The sequence below is a fragment of the Chelonoidis abingdonii genome, chromosome 2, assembly GCF_003597395.2.
Source record: "Chelonoidis abingdonii isolate Lonesome George chromosome 2, CheloAbing_2.0, whole genome shotgun sequence".
Lineage (NCBI taxonomy): Eukaryota > Metazoa > Chordata > Testudines > Testudinidae > Chelonoidis > Chelonoidis abingdonii.
The window spans coordinates 97,047,573-97,068,175 of NC_133770.1; the positions used below are offsets into that span (position 1 = coordinate 97,047,573).

Sequence of the window (20,603 nt, forward strand, 5' to 3'; positions counted from 1 at the left end):
CCCCTCCAGCCCCTCCTCCCTGCTCAGTTCCTTCCCCAGACCAGGAGGTCACCTGATCTCTTTGTCTCCAACACCTTCAGTTGGCACCTTTGCAGAGAAGGGGCCCAGGCCATCAGTTGCTAGGAGACAGAGTGCCAGGCATTTAGGTGCACTGGCCCTTTGCTCTGTAGCAATCACACACCCTTATTCTACCACCTAGATACTTAAGAACTGCATAGAAGACACTGAGGCACCAACACAGTATTCAGAGAAAACATTAAGAACATTCCCAGTTTGCCACACTTCTGCACTGGCTTCCTGCCCAGCTGCTGCTGTTCTCCTATGCATACCACACTAACCTGCACCTGGCTGTAATATTAGCAGCCACAACCCGTTCCACATGCATTTCTGTATACAGTTCTTGAGGAATCTGCTCTGAATTCAGCTTCTCTGCAGCTCCCTTCTTGCCATGTGGCTACTGCCTCCCAGCAGAGCCCAGACAGCTTTTAGTTCAGGATCTTTCCCTTACCTGGCCAGCGGAAATGGAAATGCAGTGGGATGTGGGACTGATGTGAGTTGTAGTCTCCTGCTTAGCAGATCCATCACACTGGTGAATCCAGAGTAACTCTTCTGGAATCAGTGGTAATACTTTGGATTTATAATAGTGTTTATGAGATATGATTCTGTCCCCAAGTCCAAAATTAGCAATAATGTAAATGGTAATATAAGCTATATGTCAGATGTAAGTTGTTTGGACAATAAATTTAAGTGGGTATAAGCAGTGAATTAGTATAACTTACACTGATCTGGCATTGTGTGTGTTTACACAAATGTAACATATTCCACTGGCAGGGAGCAAGGTGGGAGAATAGCAGAAAAAGCAATTAACAGGAGAGTTTGTATTTGTTTTTCCTGCTACAATTCCAGGGGCAGCTGTAGAGATTTTGCCACCCCAAGCACGGCAGGCTGACTCCGGTGGTTTGCCTGCAGAGGGTCCGCTGGTCCTGCGGCTTTGGCAGGAGGTTCACCGAAGCCGCGGGACCAGCAGACCCTCCACAGGCAAGCCGCGGAAGGCAGCCTGCCTGCCGCCCTCGCGGTGCCAGCAGAGCACCCTCCGCAGCTTGCCACCCCAAGCACGTGCTTGGTGTGCTGGGGCCTGGAGCCGCCCCCGTACAGCTCCCACACTTAATACCAGATCAGTACAAATTAAGTTCAATTATAATTTACATCAGTTTTCTGATCAACTTACACCCTCTTGTCATCAGTAAATTTGCCCATAGACTTCCATGGGATTTAAACTTGCTTACACTTGCTTCCTAATTTGGCCTCTAATATTTATTACACCCTAACGAAAGAAATTCAGTAAAACCACCATCACCACAAAGCCTGGTCCAAAGATAAAAGGGTCATATTCTACTCTCACAATGTTGTAAATCTGGAGTAACCCCTCAGTGGAGTTACTCCAGACTTGCACCACTGTAAACAAGAACAGATTCTGGCTAGAGAAAAGTCAGTACACAATCAAGTATTCTTTATCTTATAATTAGTCCTACTGTTATATGAAATACTATGGGATGATCATGAACATTCAAAATCTTATAAACATGCATATAAGATGCCTCGCAGTAGCTGGTCAAATAACTGTTATTGAGCCTCAGTCTGCTCTCACTTCCAGTACATTGAGGTAAATCTGGAGTAATTACCTGGGTTTTAAATGAGTGTTAGACAGACAAGAATAAAGCCATTGTGCATAATGGTTTAGAATGTCAACCAAGTTTTCATTTTAAAAATAAAAATAATTATTTCGCTGCATTAAGATGTAAATATGGTTCATGGAGCGTTTTCTGATTACTATGAGATGCTCTCTAGGAGCCCTACAATTACATTCTGCACCAATACATTAGTACAGTAAACGAGGAACTCGGTGACTTAAAGCTAGTATTTCCATTCTTTGGTTCAGACGAATCTATTCTCAACCATGTTTCTTCATATTCACACCTCTTACCTCTCCAACCATTTTTACATCTTCCCGGCCATACCATTCGGGCTCATATACTTCATGAAGAGACTCTGTAAGCTTCTTAGAGGCCTCTTGCATGCCTAGGATTTTGTAGAAAAACAATATATTATTATGCGCAACACAGGGAATAGTGGGTCAAATCTTTATTTACTTCCACCTTTTTCCCCTTCTCTATAAATAGGACCCTACCAAATTCATGGTCCATTTTGATCAATTTCACGGCCAGAGGGTTTTTTAATTCATCTGTTTCACATTTTCAGATGTTAACCTCTAAAATGTCATGGTGTTGTAACCGTGAGGGTCCCAACCCAAAAGGTACCCAGAGGTGGGACTGATCTCCCCCGACCTGAGAGTGGCTAGTCATGGGAAGGACAAGTCCTATCCCTCCTAGCCTGGTCAGGACTCACAGCTAGGAGCCCTCAGCTGGGGCTCTCCCAGAAGCAAGGGGGAGATGGGACCCATCTCCGCAAGCCTCCTCTGGCTGCAAGAACCTCTGGGGCTGCTGCCCAGCCCCAGAGCTTCCTGCAGCACGTGGAGGCACCGGAAGGTGATCTTCCAGCTGAGAGTGGCTGGGACTCGCAGCTAGGAGCCCTCAGCTAGGGTGTTCTCAGCAGCATAGGGGAGATCAGATTTCATGGGGAATGGCTTATTTCATGGTCTGTGACTTGTTTTTCAGGGCCATGAAATTGGTAGGGCCCTATATATAACGCTTATTGGTGTGGTAAGAATATAGCTTTCAACAAAAAATAAACATTCATGTTTAGGGCATAAACCAGCCACTAACTACCTGGAGTTAACAAGAAATATCCTTTATAGTCTATTATGAGTGCGACAGAGTAGGGTATCTTTGTATAAAATTATGAACTCCATTCTGTATTATGTGCTGAACATGTGTCTAAACTGTTCCACGGCAGCATATTGAATTACACTCAGATAGAAGCTTTGCCCATTCAGATAGTGGCTCTGCCCAGGAAAATCACTTGAAAACTTGCTGAAGGACTGTCATTGAGACGCCAACAAAATGGCAGTCTGTAGCGATCAACTTTGAATGCTTTCAGCCGCTGGCTCACCCTCATGGAACAACTTTTTTCTATGCAGGTGGTGCAAGCATGAATGGGGCTGAAGCATGCCAGGGGAGCACATGGCAAGCAGGCAGAGACGCTGTTCAAGAGAGCATGCTGCTCTGTGCAAGAGGCCAGCCACTGTAACACCTAAGCAGGATGTGCAGGAGAGACTCTACCCAGCCTGAAACATCGACTCGCATAAAGGGGTGAGATCAGACTGGGGAAGGTGGCATTCCAAGACCTTTTGTCATTTTAAAAATCTGTAAGTCTTGAGTGCTTTCAAGAGTAAGCATTCTTTTGGTTAAGAAATTCCTTTGCTAAACCTGTGTTCCTTGCTTTCTTGCCACATTGTCCCATACAGGGTTAAACAAGTAGCTCAGAGAGACCACAGCCTCAGCAGAGCTCTGTGGGAGCTTGTGTACATGACTGGTAGTTGGGAGCTTGGGAGGACTGAGGCAGAGGTTCAGGGTTTAGCGTAGTTGCATTGCAGTCCCATGTCCCCAGGAAGGGATCAGACAAAGGGTCTGAGCCTGGAAATGTGCGTAACAAACCCAAAGCTAGAAACAGTGACTATAATTCTGTCCAGACCCAGTTGGTTTGAAAGCACATGGGACTCAGTGAAGGAGTCCACTCGCAACAGACTGGTGGTCATACAGAGGGGTACTGTGCCAGGTTGTAACAATGAGATTCTTATACCCTCCTTTGAACCACTGGCCATTACTGGTGAGAAGACAGTAGACTAGCTGGACCATTTTAATCACTCTGTAATATACAAAATGTCTGATTTCTTCTCACTTACATTGACGTAAGTAAGAAGCAACCTTCACTGAAGTGAGCACAGGTAACATCAGTCTAAACCTGTGAGAGGAGAATCAAACCCAGATCAGCTGGTCTGACTGAAGAAGATGGGAGTGTTGCTGTTGATTTTAATGGTGGATGAAATCCTGGCTCTATCTGCAGGAGTGAACTGACCCTTCTTGAGATACCCTTAAGGGTCACGCCAACATTATAATTATACACAAACTTTATTTAAACTTTTACATAAAACCTGCTGAAATGAGCTGAATTCCAACGACAACAAAACGGAATGCTTGAAAAAAATCCAGCTTTTTAATTACAAAAAAATTGCCAGCCAGAATCTTTGTTTGCTACAGAACATCTGCTCTGCCTTGGAAATAGCTCTAGTGTAAGCTTTAGAATTAACCCTTAATTGACTGAATATCAGAATAGCAGTGAAATTTCAATTTTCCCTGGAAAGAAATACAGACGTTACCCCCTAAATCTGGAATAGCCTGAAACTCCTGCTAGAATACTCCAAGGAAGGTATTTTGTGATCTGCTCAGTGACCTCCCACTCATTGCCCACCATTTGAAAAACACATGGGACATTAAAAGTAAAATGACAAAGTACTTTTCTGTTTACAAAAATGATTTTCTATGGGAGCTTTTGCATTCAATCTTGCACCATTAAATCCATGGATGTCTTGCCACTATATGAGCAGGCTGGGACCAAGGAATGGTGGAGCGCCTCAGGGCTCTGAATGCTAACAGAGGTTTGTGTGGAAGAGGGTAGGAGAGCAAGAAAGGGGAGAGAGGAGGGCCAAGCCTCATCTCAACCCCGTGGCAGGCTGGTGGAGCTAGCTAAATGCAGAGTGGCACATTCGCTGCACCCACAGCAATAGGAGACACTGTGTACAATGCTTCACAATGCTCCAACTGGGCTTGGTGCATCACTCCCAGTGCAGGACTGTTATTTAATGCCACAATCTAGCCCAGAATGTTCAAACTGATGGTAAGGGCTTAAGGAGGATTTCCCTCCCTCTGCTGGAATTCACTCTCTTCTCTAGGTATGGCTACCTGATCCTTGCTAGGAATGATGCATCACTGGACCTTAAAGGTATTACTGATTTTTTTAAAATGTGATTTAGAATCTACCAGACAAAATGAAGAGGATTTTCAAATATTTTAGTAGAGCCCTATATCAAATCCTCTTTCTACTGGCATAAATTAATTCAGCCAATAAAAAAAAGAAACAAAGCAGCATTGTTGCTTTTAGGAATACTGTGTTCTGACCATTCACTCAATAAAAATGCACATGTCAGGGAGGGTCACGCATCCTTACTCACACTTTGATCCACTCTGAAACATCATTCTTCGCTCTTGTGCCCTTGAGCACACTGCGTACTACGCCCACAAAATATGTTCCTGCAGTACACACGCCAACAAAGCCCTGATCTTTATATTTAGCTGCTGTTTACATTCAGTTCAGCCACAGATATGATACTGTACAAACAAAAATCAGTGCTGGGTATAAGATCATCTCTATTGACAAATACTTTCTTTTAAACATTATATTTTATATAAAAACAATAAAAAGCACATAAAACAATATATGTATAAATAGATGCACAAGAGGAAATAGCAAACAACAACAACGAATACCAATAACAAAATTCAACATTCATTATTTGTAAAACCTGAAAAAAACAAAACAAAATGAAAACAAACCAACCAATCCTGAACATGTAGATATTATGCAGGGCATCAATTATTAAAATGACTAAATAGATAAATAAGTGAGAACATAACCTACGAGTGTCGTGGATTAATACACACACAACTGCAAAACTGATCAGACATTCTCATATTTTTTCCAAGCAAGTCATTTTTTTCCACTAATGCAGTAGCAGAAAGGACAAATATTATTTAAATGTTGCAGATCCTAGTTATACTTCTGTTTAAAAAAAATGTAAAGGACTCTTTATCATGCTTGGCCTGTATCAAAAATACACCAGAAAAGTGCAAATATAATATTGTATTAATGTCCAATAATCTGTTCTTTCCCCATATTGCGGTAGACCCCATAGACCAAATTCAGATGTAGCCTAAGATAGTGGGAATTATACCTAATTGCACCACAGTGCTAAATTTGGCCTTGTGACTATGATTCTTGCCTCCTGACTATAGTTTTTATGCTATATTCATTGCTGTATTCTTCATGTGTGTATGTATATATGTACAATGATCTACAGCCAGGCTTTCAGCATGTGGCTTCCCATTTGTATATGTGCACACAACTGGCTTAGCATGAACTCACAATGTCTAGGGACTATTGATTTGTATTCACATTCAATATTTGTCATATACTGATAACTCTTATGTGTTATTCAATACTGAAATTAAGAGGATTAGTGACATTCCTAGGCTGTGAGCTGTCTGTCTCGCTCTCTCTCTTAACTGCTGTCACTGAGAAAGATAAATTACTTTTAAAAAGCTATTTAAGTTCTGAGGAATGGTAAAATAATTTGTAACAATGATGAGCAGTTCGCAATTCATATTTAATATCAATTGTTGAATTGGTATTGCTTGTTCTTGGTAATTGGATCACTTACTATTTAATCACTAGAAATGATTAAATAATTGAGTTACTTAGTAAAATAATCCAGCTATTGAGAGTTATATCTTTCCTCTGAGAGCCTCGCATGGTTGAAATCTACTCCCTCTTTCCATGTAGAAGAGCCACCTTCCCTGGATCTTGCAAGGGCTCTTAGGAAGATTAGGGATCCACACATGCAGAAGGACAAGCCTGAAGGCAGCAGGGCAGGCATGGGAGGGAACAAGTCTGCCCCTACCTACTCTAGAAGTAATTTGCTTTAAACATTATAAAGCATGAAGAAGCGGAGACCTTCCAAGATGTGATGCTCCCACGGATGGGTGTTTCCAAAGGCAGCAGGGTATCATAATGGCACAGCATCCATTAAACCAGGCTGCCAGGGAGCCTAAAGCCAGCAGACAGCCATGGATAAAGTTCAGAGGAAAACGGTTGCTATGTGTTGGGCCCTGAACTCCAGTTGCTCCCTTGTGATCTACACATTCTGGGGCTGACCTCCTTGTGTTCCAAATGGAGAGCCCTGCTCAATCTATGAGAAATTTCTGTAGCTGTGGCTTGAGCTGAGCAATCTGTCCCGGCTCCTAGTATTTTATTACTCGAGTGGGGAGGGGTCTTTTCCAAGTGAGGTTCTCAGAGGAATTAACAGGGTTCTTTAGTAAATCTCATCCAAAAGACAAATTCTAAGAAAGGAAATGACTAACTTGAAGTAATTTATGTCAATGTATGATAGGAGCTCATCTGTCAGCCACAGAATGTGAGAGCTTTCCTACAGCTCTTCTGTAGACCAGCTGTGATTTCCATGTCATATCAAATGATCAAAGAAAGACAGGGCTTGATCCAATCACTTTGCATCCACAAATAACTGCAAGTAAACGTTTACATGCCTTTGTGTACCTTGCAAATAACTTAGGGGTGCAAAAAGGGAGGTTGATTTAGGATTTATTTAAAATTCAGGACCATTAAATGCAACATTGATTAGAGCCAACTACAACTCTCTCTGGCTTTTGAAGAGCTCAGAGATAAAAATCCCAGAGAGCCCTGAAGGCACGTGATACTAGAGAGGTTTGAGGGAAGGAAGGACCCCAGTCATCAGATGAAAACTATAGTAATCAGGGAAATTTTATCCAGTCCCTTAATCCTCTGCTCTATGATAGTACTAATAGAGGTTGAAGAGATGCAGCGAAATGTAGCCACAATGATACAGAAATGCAGATGAGGTATAGCATTCTCGTACTAGCATCTCATAAAATCAAATATTCTACATTTATTTAACACAATTACCTTATTCCTTCCAATGGTCAGAAAAGAGCAAGAGCCACAGAGGGATAAGAAGGGCCTGGATAGGCTAAAGTCAAGAGATTTAGGAAGCACCACAGAGCCAGGGAGGAGCATGAATGCTGTAGAAACTCTTTTCTCTTAGGAATGTGCATTATTAAAATTCAGAAATGATCTTTTTCTTTACATTAAAATGAATGAACAAAAAATGGTCAAAGAAGGGTCATTTGACTACCTATTGTTTGAAGCATGCAATGATCTGCTACAGCTTTTCCACATTTAACTTCTAGAATCCTATGATTCTAATGTCATGGAGTAAAATTAAGTTCATATCATGGCAGCTTTCTGCCAAATAAAAGAGAAAATCCTTTTAATTAGAGTTTAAATGTTTCAGTTTGTCCACCTCCTCAGACTCAGATGCTGTTCTGCTGTACTTATATCTTTGAAAATAACTACCAGTGTAATCTGTTCTGATAAAGGTATCAGCCGTCTCATCAAAAATGTATCCATAATTAAAGAGCAGCAATTGATGCAGGCTCTGTAATTCTGCTCAGAATTTCAAATGTCTGTTTCTGCCTACCACATCAACTAACAGTATTTCTGGACTGTAGAAACACTTCTAAATATGACTAATTATTAATTATTTATTGCTACTACTGTAGTACCTAGGAACCTCAGTCATGGACCAAAATCCCACTGTGCTAGGCACTGTGCAAACACAGAACAAAAAGACAGTGCCTTCTCCAAATATATGAAGTCACTGTATACATTCCCTCTGTTAATATGGTTAGAAAGTGCAGACTCATCTCCTGTGTATAAGTCCCTATGCTAAAACATAGCATAATTGTTTGTTGTTGTTATTATTTATTTGTTGAACTCCAACAATGTGTCAGCACAGTAAAATACACAAAATGAAGTTCTTCAAGGCAGGGCCCATCTACCAATTCAAGAACAGTCGTTGTACTATTCAGTAAGTGCAACTGTGATAAAGTAGCAGAATTTCCATATATGCCTCAAATGTCAGCATTACAAGATAATATTATCCTTTTACAGTGAAGGCACTGACCAGCTCAAGAACTATACACTGATCTATTATTTGCTTTGCAGTGAACACCCTCAACTCGTACTTGTGTGGGCTGGAATGTTGCAGTTTCAACTAATGCAAATTTTGACATTAGTTTGAAGAATGTTCAGCAGTTTCCTCATCACTGATGTGACTGGACAATCTTCTGCTGCTTTTTCTAGGAGCTCATCTAAATCTTTCGGCACAGCTACATGCATAGGGCAACACAGAGCACTACGGCCCTTGGAGGAGTACCAGGGCACAGGTGTCTCTCTGAAGTACAATTCCTCTGAAGTACAAAACCTGTTCTCTGCGGATGGGGGAGAACAGCGCATCAGGTGAGGGGGAGGAGGGGGGAGATGAAGGGAGGGGATTACTCCTGACTGACTACACCTTGTGCTCAGTTGTTCGCTTTTGGGTGAGCAGTCCCTGTTCCCCACCCACACCCAGAACAGGCTCCACATAAGTGCCGTATGGCCACACCAGGGGGAAAGGGGTTATTCCCCTTTATTGCCTGTGTGGCCATGCAGAAGCCAGGCACAGTTTAGTACAGTGTAAATATGGGGTGTTGTTACCTTCATGAAATAATATGTTTTATTGTTTGCATAATCTTGGCATAGTACATTTACAGCAATTCCTCATTACATATTCAATATCACTGCCCCTTGTGTGACATTTTTAACAAGAGCTGCTGTATGTCTGCCTTGGCAAAATAGATCATTTTGTGCTAAATATGATTCCCAACAAGGATGCCATTTGATGCTAGTTGTGATTATGTTACTTTTCTTGAGATGATCACTGAGAAGGTAATGATCCACCCAAACTCATTTCATGCATCATATCAGGAATAAACTGAGTTCAAGAGATTTTCAAATTTAGACAACAATTTAGACATTATGAGAAACATTCAAACAGACCAGCATTACTGATGAAGCGAATCAAGAACTTTCACATAAAGTTAAAGTAAATTCGGTGCAAAGGGTAGTATTCGTTAAATAATGAAGTAAATAAAGGCTGTTAAGGGGCAAAACATTAAAAAATAAATAGAGATGAAGAGGAGGATTGTTGTCACCAGCACAGACATCAAAGCATCGTGAAAATAATCAGTCTACATTGAGGAAAAATTATCTGGCTAACAAGCAGCCACATCATAATTTCTTTCACGAAATATACGGCTGGTAATGCTAGGGGTCTGAGTAATGATGACACAATACTAGCACCAGGCAGTGCCAAAAAAAAAGAGTTCATATTCCTTCCAACTGTAAAATAATTTGTTCTGATCTAGATACCAAGGAATGTCACATGCGTGTTATATGACTTTTTTGAACAATGCCTCGCACAATTAGACAAACAATAAATGGTAAACAACTTGAGCTATTCTTTTTATTCCCATATTGTGATTCTCATCAACAAGAATTTCCTAGAATATCCATGTCCTCTGAAACTTTGTTATGACTTGCAGTAACTGCAACAAGAAATTCTTTGAGCACTGTTGCTAGCTGGTCCATGTTAAAGAATCTTGGGGAAGGAGCTGAATAAAGAATCAGGAAAACATTATCATCTCTCCAATGGCCTCCTCCTTTTGCTATCCCCAGGGAATCAGACCCCAAATACCTTCAAAGGTTTTACAGAAGAGGCAATTACAAAAGAGAAACCTATCTGCAGGGAGTAATTGTATTCAATGGGTTGGATTTACATGTCCACTAGGATTTAAACAACTCTGCTTTATCCCTGATGTTTGGCTGATGTGCAGTGAACTTCTGTGGAGAGCATAGAAAACAACTCAGGTCCAGGTTTGATCCCAAAAGAAGAAATTATTTTTTCTTTGGTAGATGAAAGGTAATATATTATGGACTCAACAGTCAGAAAGGTGTGATAAACCTCAACACAAAGACTTAGAGCCTGAGTCAAACTGACCAGGAGTGAGAGGAAGTGATCCACTGCCTGAGCAGAAATGTCTTCAGGCATTATGGCTGAAGAGGTCAAGTGCAGCATTCAAAACTGGTAGCATGATCACCAGTGGCCTCTACTGGGGCATAATATTTTCTGGACACTATCAGTTGTGAAGTGAGCAACAGAATGCAAGCTCTGGTTTTTGCTTGTTCTGCATGCTCAAATGGGAGTTTGTGCACATGAAATATATCCCTTATCTGCACAAGGAATAGCATGCAACAATGTGTGTGCAAGGCTTCACGCATGTAAAGAGGGGCCACACATTTTGAAATTCAGAGCTTAGATCACAGTGCCAATGCAAGATACCAAATCAGAAATGAAGCATCATGATGAGAAAAATGATCTCTCTCACTTGACCTTCTCTGTTGGGCAGGCCACACAACTATACTCTGATTCCCCATTCTGTATTTTAAATTATTTCCAAACAGCCAATTTGTTTGGGCATCTTTTTACAAAAACTGTTAAAAAATAAATACAAATATTAAGCCTCATAAAAAGTTACCTTTGATGGCAGCTAAATATCCGCGTAGCTCTCTCTGGAGCCTGGAACCTTCCGCCTGAAAAAAAGAAAGACATGAAAATAGAGGTGGTATATCTAGAATGTAGCTGAGCAAAATCCACATACCTCCAGAATGGGCACTTTCCATCAGTGTCTCATGTGTTTTAGAATACATCCATATAACAGTTATTTAAAATAACTGAAAGTGCCTCTAAAGCTTAATTAGCAATAAAAACCAATTTCAGAAAATATCCATCAGATCATGCCACATTATGACTCATTCTAAACATTACATACACCCTCTTTGTTCATATGTGTACATGTACAAACACAGATATACACACGCAGATGTTGGCTCGTATAAATCTTATGCACCACTTAAACTGTCATTTGAGGTTTCAGTTGGGGGAATAGTCCTTGTGCTGGTCCTCCACACAGAGAAGAATTCCAATTAGCAAGGTGGTCATGTATTTCAAAGCCAAGGTCTGGTCAACCTGTATGATATCCTATCTTTTCCCTAACAATAATGAACATATAATTAATTAAAACCCAGAATCTACCTGCTATTAAAGTCAATGGAACTACGCCAATTTATATAGTTGAAGATCTGGCCCCAACTGTAAATCTCATAATAGTTTGGCAAAGGGATTTCAAAAATAATTTAGAAGTTTTTTTACTGGCTATTATAAAAAATAAGGTCATTTTACCCTTTAAATTATTTCTAAAGGTCTTCTCAATCCTTACTGCTCTATTAGCAATTTTTCAGAAAATTGCTGCCATAATGGCACTAAATAACCACTGAAATGTTACTGGAAACTTAATATTGTTCCAAAAGGATAAAGCACTCTTAAGAAAAATACTTTGGCAATAAAATCCTACAGTCTGCTCTGAAATCTTAACTGTTTCCTTTGCAAGTACATCAAGGGGATCTTTCTTTATCTATTATCAACATCCTTTGAGAATCCCAAAGATCAAAGGTAAGAATACTGATTGGTGTACTTAAGCTGCGATTGTAACACAGTTCATGTTTCACACTTCAGAGAAGTATTTACAAAAAAGAAAGTCTGTCATATTTTAGTGCCCTTAAGCATACTTTAGATCCAAAAAGCTGTTCTTTAGGATACTTTTCATATTCTGCAGAATTAGGAACACCTTAGATGTATATTACTGTCCAGTATCCTTTAAATAGTTCTTTTGAAGCTATTGTTTAAGAATATTAGCTTGCTGTCATATTTTCTCATGTATGTCCGAGCTCTGCCTAACTGAAGCATCAGTTGTGTGTTCTGAGCTTTAATCATGTTTTTAATATGAAAGTTAGGAGCCACTTTTGGGAGCTATCTGAACGTTCTGGGGGGGGGTGGATCTCAGCTGGTGTACACTAAAAATCAGTGGAGCTATGACACTTCACACCCGTTGAGGATCTGCCCTTAGGTGCCTAAAGTGCTCAGGTAAGGGGCGCATAAATGGCTAGGATAAGTATCTCTTGTGATTTTGTCAGATTAGATAAATACACAATTTAAATGGTTTAATACAAATTATCCTCACTGAAAAAGGTACTTTTGAAAGGAATGTACTGTTGGAGTGTGAGCTATGTAGATTAAAGTTGTTTGTTTTCTGCAGAATTGGGCACTATGGGGGGCTGCAAAAACACAATTTTCCATGCTGCCTGTAGACTGAAACTGGTGGGGAAGTTGTCATCACAGTATCAAGGAGGAGTAGGAGCTATGGGCCACTCTACTTACCTGACCCAGGGAGAGGAGGGGAGTTTCTCCTCTGCTTTTAGCAGAGACAGAGGAGCTGTGCGCTCCCTCTAATTTCACCCCTGGTGAGAGGAGAATTCAGTTCCCATTCATGGTTTCTTTGCTGAGACAGTTAACATGGGTTCTAGTCCAACTGTAATGGTGAGGTTTTGGATGTAGACACACTTCTACTATGAACTTGATTAAATCCCCCGTCTCGTATCGCAAACAGACGGTTAGATTGTAAAGACTTTCGGTCGTTCATTAACTTGATGGATTTAACTCAGTGACCAACAACTGGAAGGTTCCATAGCATGTTACCAATCCTCTGAGCTATCCAGGTCCCATTTTAATTACAATGTCTATGTACTGTTCAGAGGTAAACGACAGAATTGTATATGATATACTACCACAGTTTTAGAATAACAAGCACGCAACAAAAGATGCGGTAGTGACACAAGTTATTCAGGAAATAGTTTCCAATTCCACATACTATTTTAGGGTAACATCACAAAAACTATGTAATATTCTATGGCCAGTCAGTAAATGTCATGAGTTGCCAGTGATCACTAGACATACAGACATATGAAAAAAGGTCATATTTGATCATATCGACTGTTAGCATTATCCTTCTGTATGAACAGTCAGAACTTAAAGGTGCAGCTCTCTCAATCTATGCTATTTTAGGGCTCAAGTCACTGACGTATCTAAGCAACACAAACTCCACCAGCAAATATTCTATGAGACACAGCCAGTTCCAACTTTCATTAACATCAGTAGCAAAAGGCCCACAGACTTCAATGACAGGAGAATTAGGCCTTACTAGACAAAAAAGCAAATTTGCTTCAGAAATCCTCTGCCTTGTCAATTTTACAGTGTAGCTATTGGTGAAGATATTTGATCAGCTAACAAACTGTTTTTTCACATAGTGAAATCAATGCACTCCTCTCTTGTCCCCACTATCATGCACCCTCTGTCCTGTGAGCAATAAGAACAAAGAGAAATGCTTTGGCATCTTGTTTTTCAATTTTAACCATATCTCATATTTTTCCCCTCTGTTCTTTGAATGTTCCCATAGTTTTGTCTTTCAATTTTAAAGGGTTTTCTTTTCTATTCTTCCATGTTACGCTTATGGTGCTAGAAGCCATGGAACACTTCAACAACACCTCACATCAGACATGAAACTGAAATTTAAACCATGCATTTAAGGATGAAGTCTAGTGAAAGAAAAATACAACTATAGCAAAAGAAAAAAAACCCCACTACATTTACTGCTGTAATGAATGTGCTATGATGGATATATGCAGAGGATTCACCTTCCTTTCTGAGCCATCACACTAAAGCATTCGCTAACTCTGAAATCGTTGCATGAATTTGCATTAAGACAATCAGTCTATCAACTTTGTTAATTGAGATGTAGCTTCCAGAAGGAAAATAATTGGCATGTACCAGTCTGCTGCTGTATTCATCTGTACACCTAAAAGAGACTTTAAAAACAAATCATGTCTTATTTATTTGCAGACACTGATATCTATTTTACCATCATTGTATATAACAAAAACATGACAGCAAACAGAATAAGAGTTTTATAATACATAAAAACAGATGAAGAAAAAAACTCAAAAAGGATAGCAGAATCCTCACAATCCAGTTGTTTGATATCAATCAGAATATTACCATTAGGTCACACGTTGTCAAAGTTAATATATATGTTCAGAATAATCTCATAGGCGATCTCATTAGATTGCACATACTAGTGACATGGAATGCTCCACATCCAAAATAATATCATTTGACCTATCTCTTACTAAAAAACAACACAAAACTCTACTGTGATGTCCAAAACAGTAACTTACAATGGTGTTTTGGACAATTATTGTATACAAATCCTTGGTCTCGGGGTCACACATCACTCTCTTCTTCTCTTTTATTCACCAACCCTGGTGTCCTATTTTATAATCAGCAATATCCTGTGGCCAGCAAAGCCATGAGCACCTTGGGGCAGGGGTCAAGCACACACAACGTGTTGAGGGAGGCCAGGAAAATCCTTGACTTTTAAGGAGCCCCTAACCTTTCATAGCCATGGGGCTCCATGGTCCCTTAAACCAGTAATGAGCCCTTTAAATGAAAAATATAAATATGGTACAGTAGGTAGGCATATTTTGAATCACAAATTAAAACACTAAGGGGCAAATTTAGTCACATGAGGGACAAAATTGGTGTAAGACTCTGGAAACTTTTCTAGATGTGGAGGAAGAAAATTAGAAGTGGAGCTGCAACTGGAAGGTTCTGCCATCAGACACATTAGAAATGTCTTTTTTCCCCCCCATTTAGAATGTGAATGTCACCACTTCGTGAATTTAGGAAAATTCCTTAGTATCAGCTTATGGAACTGTTACAAAGCATCATTGTTTCACACTTTCTTTGAACAAGAAAGATAGGGACATGATTTTCGTAATCATTTCATTTACAAGACACAGCTACAATGCAATTTATGCAGCAAGGCTGAAAGTATCACGTACTTGATATCTGAAAGGAATAAATCACCTGAACTTAATGAGAGTCAAGAGCATTGTCTACCACCTGATTGCCACAGGTACAGATTACTTGTTAAACTGTGAGGCAGAATTACAAAAGAGTTAATCAATTATCTAAGCCTAACAGAACCTTGTCATTTTATAACTAAATATGTCTGGTACAACAGTTCAAATTAAAGCATTTGCTTTATCAGTCAGCTGACATGCTTTATTGAAATATGCAGTTATTAGTCTTAGCAAAAAAAACTAGGCCGTCATCAAGGGCTTCAATTTGCATACATTTCAGATGAGGACTGACATTCTTTAAAGACGTCAAAGTATGAATTTAAAGAACTGTTGACAGCAGGGAAAGCTTGAAAAATATGAAGGACTAAATCCTACCCATTGATATGCATGGTAACTCAATGGGAGGTATATGTGCATATCAAATGGCAAAAATGTACACCAAACCTGTTTTTAACATCATTTTCTATCTCTATCTATCTAGGCTTGTGTATGGTTCCCATCACTGTGGTATCTGACTGCTTCCCCAAATTAGGAAGTGCACTCGATATATTCTTCTGCATTTTTTCCACCAGCTAGCAGAGACTGGATTCTTTTATTTTTCTTTGGTGATGTTACTGTGAGAAGTCTAGGCTGAAAGAGGTAGGGTTTGAATGATAGAATCAGAGAGTTTAAGGCCAGTAGGGACCACCAGATGATCCAATATGACCTTCTGTGTATCACAGACCATCGACACCACCCAGCATCTGCCCACTGAACCCATCAACTGAAACTAGAGCATTGGGAGATGAAGCTACTGTGTGCCACAAGCACACCAATGCCCAAGCACCACAATGGCAGGCAAATGATTAAGTGAGAGATATCCAGGTGATCCTGGCAAGCAACCTGTGCCCCAGGCTGGAGACCAAGGAGAAAACCTGGCAAAGTCACTGCCAATCTGACATAGGGGAATATTCCCTCCTGATCCCACATATGGCAATCAGTTGAGCATGTGATCAACAACTAGCCAGGTGAGCAACTGAAAGAGAGAAATCTCAGTACCACCTCACCCTGTCCAGTGTCCCATGTTCAGTTTGGCCATTTCTGATGCTTCAGAAGAAGACAAAAAAAAACAACAACCCACAATAGAATATTCTGCGGGGGGGGGGGGTATAAGATTTTAGAAACATAAGATATAAACTGGAAGGGACCTTCCAGGGCTGCTGAGCTCAGCCCTCCCTCCCCACAGGCAACCCCATCATACAATCATAAATTTGTCAAGCTCTCTCTTAAAACTAATTGTTTGCCACCACAACTCCTACTAGGAGGCTGTTCCAGAACCTCACTCTGCTGATGATTGGAAATCTTCCTTTATTTATGGTCAGTTTGTTTCCATTTGCTCTTGTGCCAACATCATCTTTTAGCTTAAATAACTCTTCTTCCTCCTTGGTATTTACTCTCCGATGTATATAAAGAGATCAGTCATAGCCCCGCTCAGCCTTGATTTTACTAGGCTAAATAAAGTGAACTCTTTCAGTCTCCTCTCATAAAATAGGCTCTCCATTCCCCTGATAATCCTAGTAGATCTTCTTTGTACCTGTTCCACTTTGACTTCATCTTTATTAAACATGGGTGAACAGAATTGTACACAGTATTCCAAATGAGATCTTACCAGTACCTCGTTCAATGGCATTGATACTTCTCTATCTGAACTGGAAATACCTCACAGGATCACATTTGTCTTTTTTGGTAACCACATCATATTAGTGAGTCATAGCGATCCTGTGATCAACCAACATACCCAGGTCTCTTTCCTCCTCTGTTGATTTCAACTCACGAGCTCCTAGCTCATAGCAGACATTTTTATTATTAAACCTTAGATGCATGACCTTGCACTTTGTACTATTAAAATTCATCCTACATCTGTTTCTCCAGATGGCAAAACTATGCAGATCTTACTGTACAATATTCCAATCCTCCTCTCTATTGATTATGCCCCCCAACTTAATATGATCAGCAAATTTCATCAGCGCACTCCTACTTCATTTGCCAAGGTCATTAATAAAAATATTTAATAAATCCCAAGATCAATCCTTGAGAAACTCCACTAGTAACCTCCCTCCAGTACGCACACATCACAACCTTTCAGCACAATCCACATCGCTGATATACAATACTGCCCTGCTACTTATACTTCCCTCTCTCTCTCTCGAGCAGTACATACCCGTCAATACCTGTATTCCAGTCATGACTGTTATTCCGCCATGTTTCTGTAATCCCTGTCTTAATGAGGAGAGAAGACACCCTCAGCAGATGATCTTATAGTAGTGCTCAGTTCTTCTAAGCATTACCTTCTCACCCTCAACATCACCTCAGACTTTCCAGTCTTGATTTTTGTAAAACAAACCTACACACAAAGTCTAATATTAAAGACATGTGCCATTCACATTGCTTGCACTTCCCTTATCCATTATATCCCACTAATTAATTATCTCATAAGTTTCTTATTTCTTTATTATATATGAATGGGAAATGTATGGTGCTTTACAGTGTAAGTCTGTGATTAGTGTAATGAAAGAAGTGGCAAATTCAGGCATCGAGAGGATGGGATGAGCTGATACAGACAGAGCCTTTGTTAAAACACAAATATCTGGGCTAATTAACTAAAGTTTAAAAAAAAACACACCTCTTCTTGACAATGCAGAAGAGGCACAAATGCACTAGTACCTCTTAGATTATGAAACAGGTTTTCCTTGATTTGTCTTGATAGAAGTTGACCACAGAAGTCAATTATTTCACATCTTATGTTTACTGCTTACCATATACTGTTCCATTCAGGATATTCTACTCATGGTATTTTTTGGTCTCTAATGTCTATATCTTTTTCCTGTTTTCTAATGGAGATAACTAGAGGTCTGAGCCTGCATTATTTATATACCTCAATCTTACACTGGAGTCAAAGAAAATGTTAGGTATGTGAGGAATGCAGGATCAGACTCTAAAGTGTGTTCCTGAATATAATCTATATCTACATTCAGGGCTATATAGATCTATACTTTCTATAACTGTACTTTGCCTCTGTATCTATACTTATATCCTACCTATATGTGTACCTATATGCATTTATGATCTATATCTAAATGCTGTGTGTTAGTGGGCTTCTTAACAAATGTACTTTTTATGCTCATTTGCTTTAATATTTTTTTAAAAAATTAAAGAGTAATTGGCCCATGTTGGGGGGCAGTGTTAAAACATTCTATATCCACCAGGATAGATCTGCTGGACTGCATCCCCTCCATTTGTCAAGGCCCAGATATTGATTAAGTCTCGTGTCTCAGTGGGCAGATACTTGAAGTGTTCCTGAAGTAGGATACAACACTGAATGATAATTTCATTTAAAAAAAAATCACAGCAAGGTTTCTCTTAGAGAAAGCAACTAACAGTCATTAAAAAAAGGCTGAGATATAACAAGTAAACACATCCAAGAAGTGTCAAGATGCAATCTAAACTAACCCTAATTTGATTAAGCTATCTATTTTAGATTTTGTAGAAGTGAACATCTAAAAAGCCCCACCCAAACCCAACCACCTACAGTCTCATGTGAATTGTGGAATTCATTAGAGAGTAGACAGGTATCTCCTGAAAAAATAAACCTATGAAAGTACAGATTCTCCACTTTCCTGAGATCACGTCTAGTTGGAAACTAGTGAGACTGATATGGGATTTAATTGTACACTTGGTCACCTAGTAGTCCTGGTGAAATGCACAAACAGAGTGTGTGTTTTTGAGCTTTCATAGCCTATCAGTGTGCCCATCGTGATTATGCATACATTTTAGGATAAAATGATTCCCAGTGGCGAGCAGGAATGCATTCCTCCTCCTTCCCTGATGACTTTCAGTGTTTATTCCCATCCTCATTGGACTCAGTGGTCAGCATGCATCTCAGCTGTGCCACAGGCTTGATCCAGGGAAGATGTCTGTTAGCTGAACAGGGGACTTTCCTGATTACCAGTTTTGAGATTAGGGAAAAATATTCCCCACTGGAGATTAAATATTCTTTGGAGAGTCTAGCTTTCTGCAGAGTATCCACTGGGAATCACTTTTGGCATCACTCTGTTTTAGGAAAGAAGGCTGTATTAACAGACAGAGATATGGGAACCAACATGTAAATTACATATTTTTATCACAAAATACTAAGTGTCAGGAGTTCTCTGCAGTTTTATGCTGAGATTTTCAAAACTGTAAGGGAATAATACAAGTTAATGGGAATTAGACTTCTAAATCACTCTGGCAGCTTTGAAAAATCTTGTTTTTTGACTGGTCCCTTTTTCCATCCCAAGCCCAACCACAGGAGTGAGTGTGAAATGGGCTCTACACTCATCATTATGCAGTACAGATTTAAGATCTATAGGTGGGGTGCCCAGGCATTCCAACAAGAAAAAGGTTGCTGTAGAATTTCAGTTCAGATTAATTCCAGGTGACTAGAGTACATATTGGTGCCATCCTTCACCTTCATATCTTTTAGTCTATGACTGATACAGAGAAAAGGGCACAAGGACCCTTAGTTAGCTACCAGGTGATAGTTTGTTACTATTCATTCTCTTAATACAAATTGTGGGCTAAGAACCAGATTCACAGCTGGTGTAAATCAGTGTAGCTATACTGCTTTTTCATCAGACGAGGATCGGGCCCTAATACTTTCACCAAATGATTTGTTTGAGTGCATTTTCTTACCACAGGGTGGCAGCAGCAACAACAAATGGTAGCATAAAGCACGTGAATGGAAATTTGGAGCTAGATCCTCTGCTGACGTAAACCATCGTAGCTCCAGTGTAGTCAATGGTACAACCAGGGCCGGTGCAACCATTTAGGCGAACTAGGCGGTTGCCTAGGACGCCAAAAAGCGGCGCCCCCCCCAAATTTTTTAAATGGTTGCAGCGGCTGCTGCATAGTCTGAGCTGCCGGCGGCAGCAGCTGCCTGCAGCCCGGCAGCTTAGGGCGCCCCCGGGGTCAGCGCGCAGCCCGCGACATCCCAGGGCAGCCCCGGGTCAGAGAAGCCGCCGCAAATGCGGTCCGGAGCCCCGGGGCGTCAGACAGACAGC

At 40.2% G+C, this 20,603-nt stretch overlaps 1 protein-coding gene across 2 annotated transcripts in view; it reads right to left on the bottom strand.

Annotated features, from left to right (window-relative positions):
- The window catches only part of AMPH (amphiphysin), a 212,692-nt gene that overhangs the window by 97,098 nt on the left and 94,991 nt on the right, over positions 1–20,603 (bottom strand). For both annotated transcript variants that reach the window (XM_075062593.1, XM_075062592.1), the window contains exons 3-4: positions 11,247–11,301; positions 1,985–2,079 (exon numbers count right to left, since the gene is read on the bottom strand). In XM_075062593.1, coding sequence (XP_074918694.1) covers positions 1,985–2,079; positions 11,247–11,301 — 150 coding nt within the window. The remainder of the gene's footprint in view (positions 1–1,984; positions 2,080–11,246; positions 11,302–20,603) is intronic.